Here is a 16,433-nt window from a genome sequence, read left to right on the forward strand (position 1 = left end):
TGACTGCATTTGCAATTAAGTTCTTGTTTAACAAGCTGTTTTTGTGCTTTTTGGTTTCTTTCTTGCCTACCTTTGAGAATAAAAATAGGTTTATATGGGGAGGAGGGAGGGATGAGTGAGGTAGGAAGATTGCATGCTTGTAAAATTTCAGTAGCCACATTTGTTTTTTCTCTCTCAAACTGAAAATGCAAAATGCCTCATGGTGACACTACAGTCTGCCAAGAGCTCACCCGATGACACACACAACTGCCGTGTGGCCTGGAATTCAGCAAAAGAGCATTTTTTGCAGTAAAACTCCATATGCATGACTGCCTCCTCTAAAACCACAGTATCTAGTGCCTTTGTTAGATGGACATGGCTCCCTGATATCTCTGAATGATATATTCTGGAAAAGCTTTGGTAGTTTTTGCCTTTAGAGTTCTTTGTGGGGGTGTTGTCTCGTTGGCTCTCTTTTCATTTTTTTTTCCTGCCAAGCTGCTTTAATCATCCTAATGAACATTCTTGTTGAATCTTCTCTCTGCTTAATTCAGCAACATCTGATCCATAGAAGATAACTGCTCTTGTACTATATAATATTATTCTTCTGTATTGGTCAGTTTTCCAGTTCTCAAGCTGTGGGCTGTCACCAGAACTCATAAAGCTACAGAGGTTTCCATTCCCCCATTTATGGTCTTCTGTTGAAGGAGATCTGGTCAGTCACTTCCAACCAGATCTTCTGCAGATGCCAGGAGTACACCATATACAAGTCACGTGATCTCATAGTAGCTTCTTGGAAGCTCAGTGGGAATGGGCACAAGAGGTTCTGGGGCAGATCTGGAAAGGATCAGCTACGTGTGAAGTCACAGTATGAAAAAGGTTAAGAGCCCCTGCTGTAGAATGCATGCTTTGGCAGAGCTTCCTTACCATAGTGCCTTGCTCTGTCAGTCTTAGGAAAGTTGCTGTATTTGTGCTCAGGTTACTTTACCCCACAACATGTTACTGCACATGCAGATCTGGTAAATTAAAAGTGTATTTAAACAAACCTAACAATGTGTCAGCTGGGCTTGAATGACTGAGATAGTGATTGAGGGCAACAAGTACAAAGGTACTTCCCCTGACCGGAGAGATGCTGCTTGCAGGATACAACTGCCTACAAAATGGGCTACTCCGTCCAAGGGCAGGGTGCCTTTCTAACTAACTGGGTAAGAAAGTCACAGGCTTCAGTAAGCAGGGCACAAATCTTCATAGACTTTTTCCATCTTTTCATTGTACTTCTTTGTTCTTAAAGAGTAAATAATCTGCCCCCTAAACATTTGGACAGCTGGCAAATATCACGGCTGCAAGCTGGAATCTGCTTTTCCACATCCCATTTGTGCTAGGACTGCGGATTTTTTTTTTTTTTTTAATTCTAAACAAATCCCCGAAGAATGTGACAAAATCATGATGTGCAGCCACAAACTGGCCCTAACCCTTAATATCCATTCTCACAGGTTACTGCCATTGTTCACCCAAACTTATCATGTTTCTAGCGTCCTTTCATTTGCCAAAATTTGCTGTAAAATACTTTCTGTCCAGGCTGATGGCTTAACCCTTTCACTCTTGGCAAGAAAAATACCCAACTAACTCTTGACCTTTTCCTTGTTTTTTAACGGAGAGTTTGCAAAAGCAACAATCCTGATTTCCACATCATTCTCATTTCTCTGTTCTTGTTATTTTAAAACACTTATGAGGCAATATCATAAATCAAAATCAAAGCGCTCTTGGTTTCTGTGGTGACCAAAACTAGCTACCAGTGGAAAATGTGTTTGGTAGGAGGCGGAAGGGAAATTAGATCTCAGTTCAGTTTCAACATTATTGCAACTGGCAATCTCAGCAAAGAGGTGAGAGACCCTGGAGCCTGACTACTCTCTCCTTGCTGGGGCAAAGCTGAGGTATTCGGAAGCAGGGGGATACTTCTTGCTCTGGAGTGTGCTGTACCTGGTTCTGTGCAGAGAAGACTCCAGTCTCCCAGAAAGTCAAGCCAGCACTTTTAACCAAATTCAATTCACTTTAAAGGAGGATGAAACGAGTCTCTTGTCATTTATAGGATAACTAAAATATAAAATCCAAAACTCGTAGTGTGTTAGCTAGGCCAAGAATACTTTGCAGCATGACACAGTGGCTCACATTTTTAACTTCAGCCTTTCCTGCTGCTCAGATCATAAAAAGGCATTGGGAAGGTGAAGTTTGTGGTTCACAAAGAGTCCCACCTTCTAGCAGCTATTCTTAGCAGCAGGAGCTTACACCGGTTGATGTGGCTGCACACTGGTTTGACGAGTCTTCCTTCCTCCCAACTCTGTGCAGTAGCACACCCCAGAGTGCACTGCCCCATATTGCTATTGATGCTGTGTTGTGTGCCTGTCCTGGGGGTGCTGTACCTTCTGCTGCCACAGTGTGAGAGGGCTACCCAGGGTGGATTATCCCCATGGGAGAATCCTCTTAGGGCAGGCACTGGGTGGACTGCCATTAGCATTGAGGGTGTGCTGGGGAAAGGGGTATGTCAAGGATGTATCCATGCCGCTGTGGCCATTTCAGCTTGTGCTCCAAGTCATATGCAGCCTTAGGGAGGCCATGATTTAGAGCAGATCCCAGGGCTATATAAATTACACTGGCCTATTTCAGCCTTTTGAGCAGCCTAGAAGTGAGAGGGCACAAAGACACCTTTGCCCTCACCTTCCCCTGGGTTGCATCTTCTGCACTGCACCTTCTGGAGGCCCAGCACAGAATCTCAACTCAGCCCCTGATTTTACAAGCCTTGCCTAGACTAGAGGATTTTGATGTTACACCTCCCTGCTGCTGTGGGGACACACCTCATGTTCAAACACACAAACGCTTGGATAGGTGCGCAGGTGCACTCCTACAATTCCATTTGCTCGAAACAAGGCTCACTGCCATTGTAATCTAGACTAAGAAACTCCATGAGAGAGAGTAATAGTGCTGTAGCTGCACGGCTGCAGCCGGGATTCCCAGCACAGTCCCTATAAAGCCCCTGCAACCCCTTCTGTGAGCACTCTCTGTGCATCGCATAGAAATTCCTATACTATCAATTGATTTCTTGTTTTGAGCTACTCCAACTGCTGTAATTTAATCCACATGTTTTGGAAGGCACAATGCAAATGGATCCATCTTCCCAAACAGGCCTGGCCCTCACAACCATGGAGGGGTCGTCTCTCATGTACACACTGCATTTTTTTATTTATAAAAATGCATTGGATTATACAATGAAAAATATATACATTTCACATTTTAAAAAGAATTTGGTGAAGAAGCTCTCCATCCATGCATTACTATTCCTGCAACATCCTGCTTTGGGGATCTATGGGATAGGTGCCCACAGTACATTGGTACTGCAAGGGTTGGAGAGAATGCTGTGTATAGACACAGCACAGTTGGGCACCTGGAACAGGAAGTCTGGTGTGGACGCACTGCTCTATTGGCCCATTACAATGGTTCAAATGAACTTTTGTAAGTTGCAATGGTTCCATTCTCTAACATAGACAAGACTATATGAGATACATTCTACGATAGCTTGAACAATGTGAAATTTTTGCACCGTTCCTCATTCAACCCTATTTGCCTTTGAGCAGAAGCATGGTCCAATACTTGGGGCTCCAGCCTGGGACTTGAAAGCATGGGTTCAAATTCCTGCTCTGTCACAGACTTTCTGGGCAACCTTGGGCAAGTCACAATCTCTTTTGTGCCTTAATTCCCCCATCTGTAAAATGGGGATGGTAGTACTGCCCTTCCTACCTACCTCACAGGAAGGTTTTGAGAACAGATGTTTCACAAATTATGAAGTGCTCAGTTATTACAGTGATGGAGGCCAAATAAATACCTAAAATAAAGCCATGAGATGATCAGAGAAGAAACAGGAGGGAGAACACACTCCAATACTTGGAACTTCTGGGCAAGAGAGCCAGTTAATTCCCTGCTCTCTAAGTATCTGAAACAGAAAGTGGGTTTCCTATGATGTTTTAGCTACGGTGCGTTAGAGGGGAGAGAAGTTTCAATATTGGTTTTAACACAGTTTTCCGTTCTACATCTTTATTAAGCACCCCTGCGAATTTAGTGCCATGCATGCAGGCACTGCTGAGAGGCCACTCTCTCTCATCTGTATCTGTTAAATTATGCATTTCCATCTGGAAGGAGACTATACAGGGCTGTAGGCTCTCTTCCACTTCTTAAAGTAAGGAATGGAGAGGGATTTAATTAGATTGCTGGGTGGTTGAGAATAAGACTAGAGCAAGACCTGGGTGGTCTTCAACTGGAAAACAAAGCTGCAAGTTGTTTTGTACAAGCCTGCTTCTGTTTGGTCATGTTTACTTTGTTCATGTGCACTGACTAAAATCCAGTTACCAGTCAGATAAAAAACTCTCCTTATAGGACAGTATGTCTAGCGATTGGTATCAGGGACTGAGATCCAGTACTCTTGGCTTTCTTTCTGCTGTGCTACATTGTCTCTCTTTGTGACTTTGGCCACGGCCTTTTGGCCCAGTTTTCATAGATTATCAGCACCTTCGAAAGGCTGGTCACATTACATTTTGTGCCTCATTTTTCCTCTGTAAAAAGGGGATAATAAATCCTTCCCAATCTCAGATGCTTAAGTACTTTGCAAAGTACTTGGAAATTCCTAGTACTCAGAAAAGTACAGGATATTATCATTCCTCCCTCTCCTGCTCCTCTGGGTCCTGATTCAGTGGGATTCAGTGTATTCCTAACTTGTGTTGAATTCAATCTCTCAAGCTCTTAATGATCATCTACATATGCTGATGTGTATTTAAAGGGTCTGAATCAGGAGCAGAAGTTATGATGAGCAAATAGATTCCCATTTACACTTAACTGTGAGTCAAGTCACATGCAATTATTTCAGTCATGTGCCCTTTCACAGTTAAACTGAACTTCAGAAAATAACGGGTGCATCTTTAAATAGATTTACAATGCAGATTGCGGATTGTAGTGTCTTGCAGATTCATTTATTCCTTATTGTGTCTCTGTTCCAAAAGTCAATGGGTTCCATATTAGTAAGAGAGGAAAAGCAGAAAACTAAGTCAGAAAGTGGGCTATGACTGTAAATAAATGTATTCGCTAACTTGTTTTGGATGCATGTTAAATAAAAGAAGCTATTATACACCATTAGCTTGTGGCACATTAATGGGAGCTCTGTACATAATTTTCTTGTGTTTATGTGTGAATAAGCCCTACTGATGGCCAAGCTGTTTGCCTGATAGTTACTGGACTTTTTCAACAGGCCCTCTCTTTTGTGGTCAGTGCCCTTTCCCATCTCATGCTACAGCTATGGATGGGAAAAGGTTAACCACACAACAACATTTTTCTCCTCTTAACAAGTTACAGAAGTTTCCATCAAACACAATGTCTGCCAAATATTTCATTTACTAGCAGCTGCATTTGTATTTTGTTGAGAGGTAGTTGAAACAAAGTCACTGTTCTTTGTGCAAACTGCATGTTAAATAATGTACAGCTATGGGAGATTATTAAATAGCGAAGACATCTGATAATATTACAGTCAACCACAAGTTCCACTTCTGCTGATGCACAGAATTTTGAGTAATTAGTCATTGCATGGAGTGTTGTATTTATATCCCCTTGTGCCACAGCCGTTAGACCATAAAGTCAGAAAACAAAGAATTGCTGTTATTAAAAGGCTGCTCTCTGGTTTATTTATATGCTACAGCTTTATTTCAGTGTCCACTTCACTTTTCTGGTTTGGGCATTCTCCAGACCAGGAGATAAGTCTAAATCAGAGAATTTTAGTGTAAACAAAGTTGCTATATACAAGACCTCTCAACTTCTACGAGGAAAAAGCTCAGAGTTTCCATAAGGCCACAGGAGTAGAAGAATTGTCTTGAAGTCAAGGGACAATTCTAGCAATAAGGATTCCTAGGTTCTGTTCTTGCCTTTGCCGTAGACTTCCTGTATTAAATACACATAAATTAATATCTCCATTTTACAGATGGTGAAAATGGAACTCAGAGATATTATGTGGCTCATCCATGTTTATATAGCAAGCCAGTGGCAGATCCAGGACTCCTTACTCAGTCCTCTGGTCTAATCACTAGACCACACTGCCTTCAACAGACAACAATTACACTATAGAAAACTGTAATCATAGGTATTGTGGCCTATCTAATAGGGCATAACCATCTACTTACATCAGTCTTTTTTTTTTTTTAATAGAAAAATAAAGTTCACGACAACTTCAAAGTTCAGGACAAAGTCACTCTTAATGTGCTTTCTATTTCTTTAAATGCATTATCTTTACCGCATTTCAATAGTGCAAACGAGGGCAAGATTTAATTCACTGTAACCAGAAACCAGAAGAAAAACTAATACAACTGGGGACAAATTCACATTGTAACAATGAGCTTTCCCTTTGCATCTTGTTATAAAAAATTATATTAATATTTATGGCACAGAAATTCAGAATGATGACAAACAGCATCCATAATCTTTCCTAGATAACGATGGAATCTCAGAGCAAGGGTGACTATACAGGATACATTATACACTTATTGCAAGTAGTAGGCATGACTGAGCAGGGAAAAATTGGCATTTTATCCTAGGTCATAAGTGAATTCCCTGTTTATGAGCACACGTCACCTCAACCTGTGATCCCCACAGCTCTTATTTCAAAGTAGGGTTGAGTTTGGTCAGTACTTGGATGGGACGTGCGAGATCTCTATGGAAAGCCTTGGTAGTGCAGGAAGCGGTACTAGAAATTCAGTAGCTGCACTCAAAGGGCACCATGGTGCGAGAGATGCTGTGTTTTGCATGACATAAAACAGACACCTTTGACGTCTCGTGATTATTATGGGCACAATTTTGAAAAATGGCTATAAGTTTGCCATTAAATATTGTGTGTGCACAAACCCACCCCATTTGTAAGCGCACACAGTATTTGGATGTGTAAGTTAGGGACATAGACATCTAACTACCTGATTCTAGGTGCCTGAATGTGGGGTTCTGTGCACAGAAAATTGCGAAGTGCAAATTTAGAAGTCAAATGGAGGTTACTAAAAATGCAGCTCTAAAAGATACTGTGATACTTTTCACAAAGAGGAAAGATGGTAGTCCCAGTTCTGGCCATATTCCAGCTTGGATAATTATATCCTCCTGACCTATATAGCTTGGCGGTTTCAATGGAATATAATGAGGTGATGCAAATGGTTCTGTAAATTACACTTTAGTGGATGGGCATAGAAGAGGAAAATAGTGGGGGAAATAATAAAAGGAGGGTTTAAAAAGATGAAATGGAAAGATAGAGTGGGAGACTTTTTTGTTGCTGTTGCTATACACCAGCAGAGGCTGCACTGAATCCATACACTCCGCAGTGCAGATGAAGTTGTGGCCCATTTGTGCCACCCTAACCTTCCAGCTTGGACAACTTTTTACGTTCCTACCACCAGGACTGGCAGCGGCTATCATCATAACCACAGTCAGTCTAGCTCTCAGAAAGTACATTATATTGTTGCTCAACATAATGATACATTCCATATACATCACTTCTAGATTTGGCCTGATACTTGTCAGTTCTTGTTTTGCACTGTTACATAGTGCTACTGTGTACTGTTGCAGCCCATCTGAAGTGGGATGCATTTCAGTAGTTGGCAGTATGAGACATAATGTAGATATACACACAATACACATTATTTGTTATCTATTTCTATGTAAAGGTTTGTATAATTTTAGTAACTCTTATGAAGTGTTCTGGTGCCCATCTGAATAAAAAATGCTATATAAATGGAAGATCATGATCTTTTAAAGGTGTATCAGTATAGTGCTGTGTATTTAATGTCATTTCAAGTAAGGTGAAAAATAGCTTCCTCTAAAAATAGGTAAGGAGAATCCATAAATGTAGTTTTAAATAGACATAATTGATCCTCTGGAGCGTATTATGTTATTTCATAAATTAATCTCACTTGAGAACACCTGACCTAAAATCCCTCAGTGTGTGTGCTCAGTAGCTAATATTAAGTGGCTTGGCTGTATATATTTTTATTTTCTTCTCAAATCACAAAAACTGGATATTACTTTTGGATGGTTACCTAATACAGTGTTCCTGAAATTCAGCTATATACAAAGTTAGCAAGAACAAGTAAACTGAAAAGAAAGCCAATTCATTCCAATAGAGATTTGTTACAGTATGTCACGGTAACAGGAGAAAGAGACATTTGGGTCTTACAACACCCTGTCTTGCAAAACTTCCTTCTAAATCACTATTGGTGCTCTAGATATATTATACTGCCTACGGTGAAATCTGCTAGCAATCATAGGATGTATCAGATACTTTAATAAAGCCCTCACTTAGGTAATTAGGGACAAAGAAATTCCACAGAGTTATTTTTTTCTTTATAAAGTGAGGGTGAAAAATGTCAGATTCTCAGGCCTGAAGGCTGATATGCCTATTTATCCACACTGCTGGCATGCCAGTGGTGCAAGCTTTTCCCATTGTTCTGCAGATGGGCTTCAATCCTGATCTAGAGGGACCATTTCTAGGACAGAGAGGAGAGTTCAGACTCTATGGTCTGCTTGGTCCTTAGCGTGTCTTATGAGATTTGTTAATGGGGTGGGGAGACCTGTCCATACCACTGGGAGAGCTCTGTTAAGCTCCACACATGTTTTGTCTGGGCCTACACAAAAATTGCCAAAAATTTTCATCATTGCTACCACTGGAGGTGCTGAACTGGTGGCAGTTCAATAATGATGGCAGCGTTACTGTAGCTACAGCTTCAGGCTGCTGCCCACACTTAGAGGTCACAGCAGGCTTATAGGACCTGGTCTGGTACCAGCATTGCCAGTTCTCGTGATTTTATCAGGAATCTCGCAATATTTGGTGTGCTGCTTAAAGCCCCATTTGCTGGAATCAAGATATTGCATTAGAATGTTAGCTTTCATTTAATTTTTTTCTAGCTCTCATGGCTGCAGAGTAAAGCTTGCAAATGTGACTTGAGTGCACCCTACTAAAGGCTCAGACACCAAAAGGCAAATAAAAAGAAATTAACAGGTGGTTTTTTTCAAAAGTCTCATGATTTTAAGCGTATGTCATTATTTTTGAACACTTGGGGTTGGCAGTATTGTGGCACTTAAAACACAGGGCCACCAACACTTTGTCTGAACTAGAGGTTCCACAGTTAATATAGTCAAGTCATGATGTTCTGAACTGCCAAGCAAGATAAAAGGCACTTCTCAGCACAGTGTGTGGTTTCAGTATTGCTATATTATCCCACCAGCAGCAAATCACTTTAGATATCATATATTAGCTGATCTGACAGTAATTTGGGGCTTCTTTTGAAAAGGGAATTCACACATTTCTTCTTCACTTTTGTGTGCTGTGTTGTGAAAAGACACTGTTACAACAGGACCTTGGGCATGGAAAGATTAAATGATTTGCCCAAGATCATACAGAAACTCAATGGCACAGTCAGGAATAGAACGTCAGTCATCTCTTAATTCCTGGTCTATGGCTTATCTGCAACACAATGTTGTCTCCAATAAGAATAATGATTTGAGTCCTCATAAAAACCTCAGGATATTCCAATCATTAGTGTTAGCTTCAGGTGACTTCTTGGCCAGGGGGAGAGGGAGAAGAATCTGACATACAATAGTATCAATACATCACAATGCAAATCTGGTCATAATGATCCTCTGCTTTGAGTGAAGTGGATTTTATTCCCTGCTCTGCCACTGGCCTGCTGAGTGACCCTGGCTAAGTCACTTCATCGCTCCATACCTCAGTTTCCCCATCTAAAATGGGGATGATATTTACCTCCTTTGTAAAGCACTTTGAAATCTACTGATAAAACCACTATATAAAAACTAGGTATTATTATTAATACATTTCAGATATATGAGGCACCAGATGGTCAAATCTCCAAATGTTTCTATAATGGATTATTGTGGCAGAACATATGTAATAGTATTCTATTACATTCATCAGCTAAACATATAGTTAGTACACAGAGTGAGGCAAATTCCACTCTCAGTAACATCAATAGATATAGTTTGGATTTATATCAGATGTAACTGAGCACAAAATGTCCTAGTATACACAATGTGATAATATAATTTTGCTATGAGAACTTTTAACTGTTGCTTTTCATTTGTGGTTCAATTAGCAGTCCTAAATTCTGTTAAGGTAGGGTATTCTACATTTCATTTTGAGTAGGAAGGGGGGAAAATACCCTAAAAATTATAAAGCATACCTGGTCACTGACCTTTTAATAAAATGATTGGTCACAACATATTATTTCTGCCTTTTCTGTGTTCTATAGAAGTTGAGCACCTGGTGCAACTTATGCTGGACTAACTAAGGGACTTTGTGGGAGCAGTTCAGACTTGTGTAGGAAGAGACCCTCATGCATTACGTGAAGGGAAGAATTCTTGGGTCTCTCCTTTCTCCCATTCCACTAACTGCAGGGTCATTTCAGTTCTGGAGATGATTAATTACATGACTGTGCAAAGGTGACAACTATAGGGCTGCTGATTCTGCGGACCTCATCCGTAATGGAGTGAGCGAGAGAGAAAGAAATGTACCAACTCCAGTGACAAAGGAAAATGAAGATATCATCCGTGTATACAATAACTTTAGCATATCTACAGCACAGCCTATAAAACTTGAGTGAACGGGCATTTGATATATAACAGGCTGGAAGCAACATATCAGTTTCACATTATAAATTAGCCTTTGCGCTAGTGGCCAGGGATTTGGTTGATTACTCACTGCTTTGCTTTAGTGCTTAAGTAGTCTTTTCCAAGGCAAGACAGTTAAACCACAAAAACATACCGTAGTGTCCACAGCCCTGACCTTCCCAGCAGGAACATGCTTTGGAATAGGCTCATCCACTGATATCATCACACAGCCTTCTGCTCCCAGAGTAACGATTACTAGTTTGCAGCCTCTTTCTAATAGCACGAGTCCCACGTTCCCAGCATCTTCAGGGCTGCCCACTGGGATGCCTGTTAAAATTTCTGCCTGAAAAATAATCCAAACAAATCAAAATCAGAACCAGATAGCAACTAATTTATCAGAAAATGGTTGAACTTTAAAAGAACATTTAATTCTTTTAAATTTAACTAGGTGAACCAAATATTTTATCTTTCCTAACAACATTCAGAGTTGTGTTTACTGAAGGGTTTTTTCAAACAACTGACTAGGTCGAATTACTGAACCTGTGGTGAATTTGTCCTGTTATGTGTATGTCTGTGGCTTATGATGATGGTATATGCATTTCAGTGTAATCATGCATGTAATACAGACAGACAGAAACACACAGGTTTGGATGAGAGCTCTTTGGTGTAGGGTTGATATAAAATTTAACTATAAATAAACACATGCGTGCGCACACATACACACACAATCAAACAAGCAATGTTTTTATTGCAGGACCATCTTGAAATCATTTCCGCACTCCCATGCAATGTACTGAAATACTCTCAAGCCTTGAATCATATTGGTGTGTGTCTTCTACAATTTAATATCCCTTCATGCATGCTATATTACATTATCCTCCTTCAAATCCCTCCATAACTCACTTCCGCTGTAATACCCAGCTGACCATGGCTGGGCAGGTGGTGATGTGTGGCTACTGCTTTCCATAAGTAACTTGTTTGTTACCTCCTGCTCATCACTGTTAACTCCTTCTCCCATCTGTTTGTTTCATCCATCTGTTGCATCTTCTCATAAATCAAGATCATTTACTTTCTGAGGCAGGGACTGTGTTTGTAAGTCAGGGCTACACAGCCCTTAGCATAATCGGCTCTGATCCCTGATCAAGGCCATGAGTAATTACCAAAAATACAGTAAAATAGACCTTGAAAACTTTCTATGACTAAAATTAGGATTAATATGAAGGCTGTGGAAGTAGGTCTGAGTGCAATCCAGTTCCCACTGAAGTCAATGGAACACTTCAGCCCTGTCTCTCAGTGTCTGTCACTGTTGTTCCCTGGTTCTCTGTCTGCCCCACAACTCCTGAGCAGGGTAGCCTGCCACCCAAGACCTCGCGCTCTGGCCTTAAAAGGCCTATAAACCCTGGTACACTGCCCCAGAGAGTTTACAATATAGTTAATGAGATTCTTAATGGGGTTTATTTTGTACATATGCTTAGAATCAAATCCTGCAGCCCTTATTCAGGCAAATCACCCACTGGTTTCAATGGGGGTTTGACTTTATGCTAGCAGGATTTGATTCTGTAAATGTTTTCAGATAAGCATATTTTATAAGTGAGTGTGGCAAGGTGTGGTAACAAATTCTCACAGTTCAAAGTGGTTTTTTGGCCATGCTTAGAAGCTATCCAAGGGACAAGAATGTACTACATTTTAGATTGAGGAGAAGGTTACTACACTTAGCATGGTTTCTGTTTGGTGGATTAATGTCACTGCTCAACGCCCTCCAGAAATAGAGAATATTTAAATAAATTAAATCCATACAATTTTTTAAAGCTAAAATTCAAATTCTCTGAAAATAAGCTAATTAAAAATCAGCATAAAATGTCACATAGTACTTCACAAAACTTGGCAACTATGCCTATTCTGTGACACTTGCAGGAAACTAGCCAGCCAATAATAGCTGGGTAGAGGGGGAAGTTAGGGATAGTGGATAATTATTTTTTATTAAAGTGTATTTATTTTCATTGTATCAACATAGCCCTTTGTATATCGCTAGTGTAGATTATAAGATCTTTGGAACAGGGACTATGTTTCCCTTTGTGTGCACAGTGCGTTGCACATTATAGGTGCCACTGCAATAAAAATAAATATAATCATGACAACAACTGTACGAATACAACTGTGTAAGCTTGTAAGTGCAGACATGGCCTAAGTGACTTTGGAATTTGCTCCGCCACAAAGGCCAGATTTGTTAACTTTCCAGGCATGCTATTTTTTCAAGCCTTTGGGAAAGGAGTGGGTTTGATTTGGGTAGGGAGACAGTCAGTTTGATTTGGGTTTAATTGGGCTGATTATTATTCATTTTTGCTGCTTTTTGCCCAGTGATTTAACTATGGGGATTTCCTAAGATTCTGAATAACATGAATACATTACTTCAGTTTATATGAAAAATGGTCATTTTAAATTTTAAAGTGTCCAAAAAATCTTGAGGTTGGCTCTATAGAAATCAAAGCAAAGAGGAAATAGATGCTGTCCTTTCTAAAGCAAAGCTCCCATTCTGTCTGCTTAGGTTTTTATGTTGTGGCCATCTTCTGGCACCTAAGTCAAGCAGACTTTTGTCTGAGTAAAAAGAGCAGGATTTGCTCCATTGTTTTGTGATTGGTGTTTTTTTGGTTTAACGAAATTCTTCCACTGCATCCGCTTTGTTGATTACGTCCATACAAAAAATATTTCTTAAGAGATTCTTAAGCAGATAGCTTTGCTGCTACATATGTATGAACATAGCACTCCAGCTGTTTGTTAGCACAGAGATGTAACTCATCTCCAGCAGGATGGTGAAATTAGAACACACTGGAACAAGCTAGGAGCCATTTTCCCACAGAAGTGGCAGAAACCAGACTGATACTTTGTGCCAATAGTTAGAATTTTACAGTAAATGTCAACTGATGTTAAATATAAATCTGCTGTGCTGGGTTATAAATTTCCTCCCACCAATAAAATCTCATTTAAAAACATACTGTGCTACAATTGAAGGAAATAACTAATGGTTGTCTTAAAAAAAACAACAACAAAAAAACACTGTACAATAACAATGCCAAACGCCCAAGATGGACTTTTTAATAGCTTTTGATTGAACTCTCTCTCTCTATATATAAAGAAGTCTACTTTTCTCTGATTATAAGGGTAAGTCCCACAAAACTGTCAATAAACTAAGTTCAACACAAACATTTAGATCATGAAGCTACTATTTTATTCCAAACATGAGGGTTAACGGAACAGTAAGGTTGAAGAGCCAAGAACTCAAACACCAAGAAAAAAGCAGAGTTAAGGTTGGCTGCTCATCCAAACTCTGCTCCCTTGTTCTTATGCCTTAAAATATGGTCTTTATATTTGTTACATAGTGCAATTTACAATTCCATGAAAAGAATTCAAATCAAAATTAAGGCTACATACAATTTTTATGATAAACACGCTTTATTTTGAGGTATTTATTTTAATGTCAACTATATAAAGCACATTATGTATTTCTATCTAATTTAGTTTGTCTACTATAGTGCTGAAATATATACTTTAAAGAGAATACAAATATAACATCCATAGATAATAAGAATATCATTGGTTTCAGAGTAGCAGCCATGTTAGTCTGTATCCGCAAAAAGAAAAGGAGTACTTGTGGCACCTTAGAGACTAACCAATTTATTTGAGCATAAACTTTCGTGAGCTACAACTCACTTCATCGGATGCATGCAGTGGATGCATCCGATGAAGTGAGCTGTAGCTCACGAAAGCTTATGCTCAAATAAATTTGTTAGTCTCTAAGGTGCCACAAGTACTCCTGTGTCTTTTTAAGAATATCATTGTGACATTCGTGAATGTACTGCATCCATTATAAAAAAGCGTATACAAGCTGCAGCCTAGATGCTAACTTGTAGAAAAAGATAATATAATCTGAGAAACAGTGTGCGATCATGTTACAAAAGACTATATTCAACCTCACTTTTCATTTTCTATCTTTTGAGTGCTTAACTATGTAAGCATAAGTTTATGTAATTGTATGGCATTATATTATATATGGCATTATTTGACAAATATATATTTAAAGACAGACCATATTTTAAGTCATAAACAAAAAGAAGCAAAACTAAGGCCGAGTGTTCAGTTTTACATTTGTTGGGGTTTTTTTTGACACCCAAGTGCTTGGTACCCCAAACATAACATTATATTAAATATAGTGTTTGAGGCATGGAATTGTCTTGATTTGTTTTGTTTTGAAAGGGGAAGATACATTTCAACTATTCAAATTGTGGATCTTGTAATTTAATTGATCAGGAGCTATTTGGCTTGATGCCTCCATAAGCCAGTCACGCTTAGCCAAGCCTTCCGAATCATGCCAGATTTTGGGGTCTCTCTGGCTCAACCGAAATTTCCAGGGCCAGATCATCAGCTGGTGTAAATTGCTGTAGTAACAAGGAGTGTAAACTCTTTGGGGAAGGGATCTTTTTGTTCTGTGTTTGTACAGCGCCTAGCACAATGGCCTACTGAGTTCATGACTGGGCTTTTGAGGTGCTGCTGCAATAAAATAATGGAACTGTGCTGAGTTACACCAGCTGAGGATATGATCTGCAGTTCTTAAGATTGTCCCAGTTCAAGATACGTGTCAATTTTAAGATATTCCGCATTTGAAACCTGCTGAACCAATTCGTTTCAAACTTGACTTGAACCTTAAATTGTATTGAGAACTACATCACAAAGTCTTGATTGTGTGAATCCTTACAGATGAGTAATCCCACTGAAGTCACTGAGATTCTGCTCGTGAGTGAAAGATTGTAAAAGCCGGCCACAAATTAAGTTAGTTATTTGTAGCTTATAATTGTTTCAAATTACCAAGTTTCTAATCAGAATATATGGGGGGAAAACACTTCTCATGCTAGAATAATTCAAAAAAAGGCTGAGTTGCTTGAGCTTACAGCTCTTTCTCCTTTCTGCACCCGCAACACTGTCCAAAGAATCACATATTTCGTTTAAAGACTAAATATGGAAAAATGTCATTCCAAAAGTTATAAACAACTGATAAAGTGGGTTTGGAATGAGGCTGGAATTCAAACGTAACTATATTGTGAAATGCCTACACTCTCTATCAATAATGCAGCAACAGTAATTTCCCAATATATTAACTCTGCAAATGCCAGACCATGCAAAGCTCAAAAGGGTGTTAAGAATGTGGGACAGATTATTGCTTTATGTATCTGATATATCTGTTATCTATTGCTTAGTAAAATTTCTCCCTAATGACTAAATCTCCATATTATAAAGCACTATTTTGATTCCCAATCAATGACAGACATATTGCCATAATCTGAATATACTGCTTAATTGACTCTGATAAGTTATCAGTGATAATGAATAAACTCTTGATTCCAGACATTAATTATTTCTTCAGAAACTATTTAGCTTTCACTAACACAAATAATATGGAGAAATCAATGTGATAATATAACTGTATAACATTTTTCATGATTTTTTCATGACAGCTTGTTTATGGTAGGTCTCTCTCTCATGTAAACTGTTGTTTTTTATATTTATGTAATGCCTTTCACCCAGGCATTTCACAGTGCTCTGCAAATATTAACTAATTAATCTTTTGCTTGACCTCTAATAACTAGGTCATTATTATTCTACTTATTTCACAGATAGGGAAAGCAAGGGCCAGACAGATTAAGGGACTCACCTAAGACTGCACAAGTCACTGGCAGAGCTGGGATTACAACTCATATGAATCATGAATCGGACCT

At 39.3% G+C, this 16,433-nt stretch overlaps 1 protein-coding gene across 3 annotated transcripts in view; it reads right to left on the minus strand.

Moving 5' to 3' along the window:
- The window catches only part of RBKS (ribokinase), a 114,158-nt gene that overhangs the window by 17,603 nt on the left and 80,122 nt on the right, over positions 1–16,433 (minus strand). For 2 of the 3 annotated variants that reach the window (XM_077813626.1, XM_077813624.1), the window contains one exon: positions 10,820–11,008. In XM_077813626.1, the coding sequence (XP_077669752.1) occupies positions 10,820–11,008 (189 nt within the window). Of the gene's footprint in view, positions 1–5,877; positions 5,950–10,819; positions 11,009–16,433 lie in introns of those variants that run through there. The other variant, XM_077813625.1, reaches the window with a different exon arrangement.

Source organism: Eretmochelys imbricata, chromosome 3, assembly GCF_965152235.1.
Source record: "Eretmochelys imbricata isolate rEreImb1 chromosome 3, rEreImb1.hap1, whole genome shotgun sequence".
In the NCBI taxonomy this organism is placed as follows: Eukaryota; Metazoa; Chordata; order Testudines; family Cheloniidae; genus Eretmochelys; species Eretmochelys imbricata.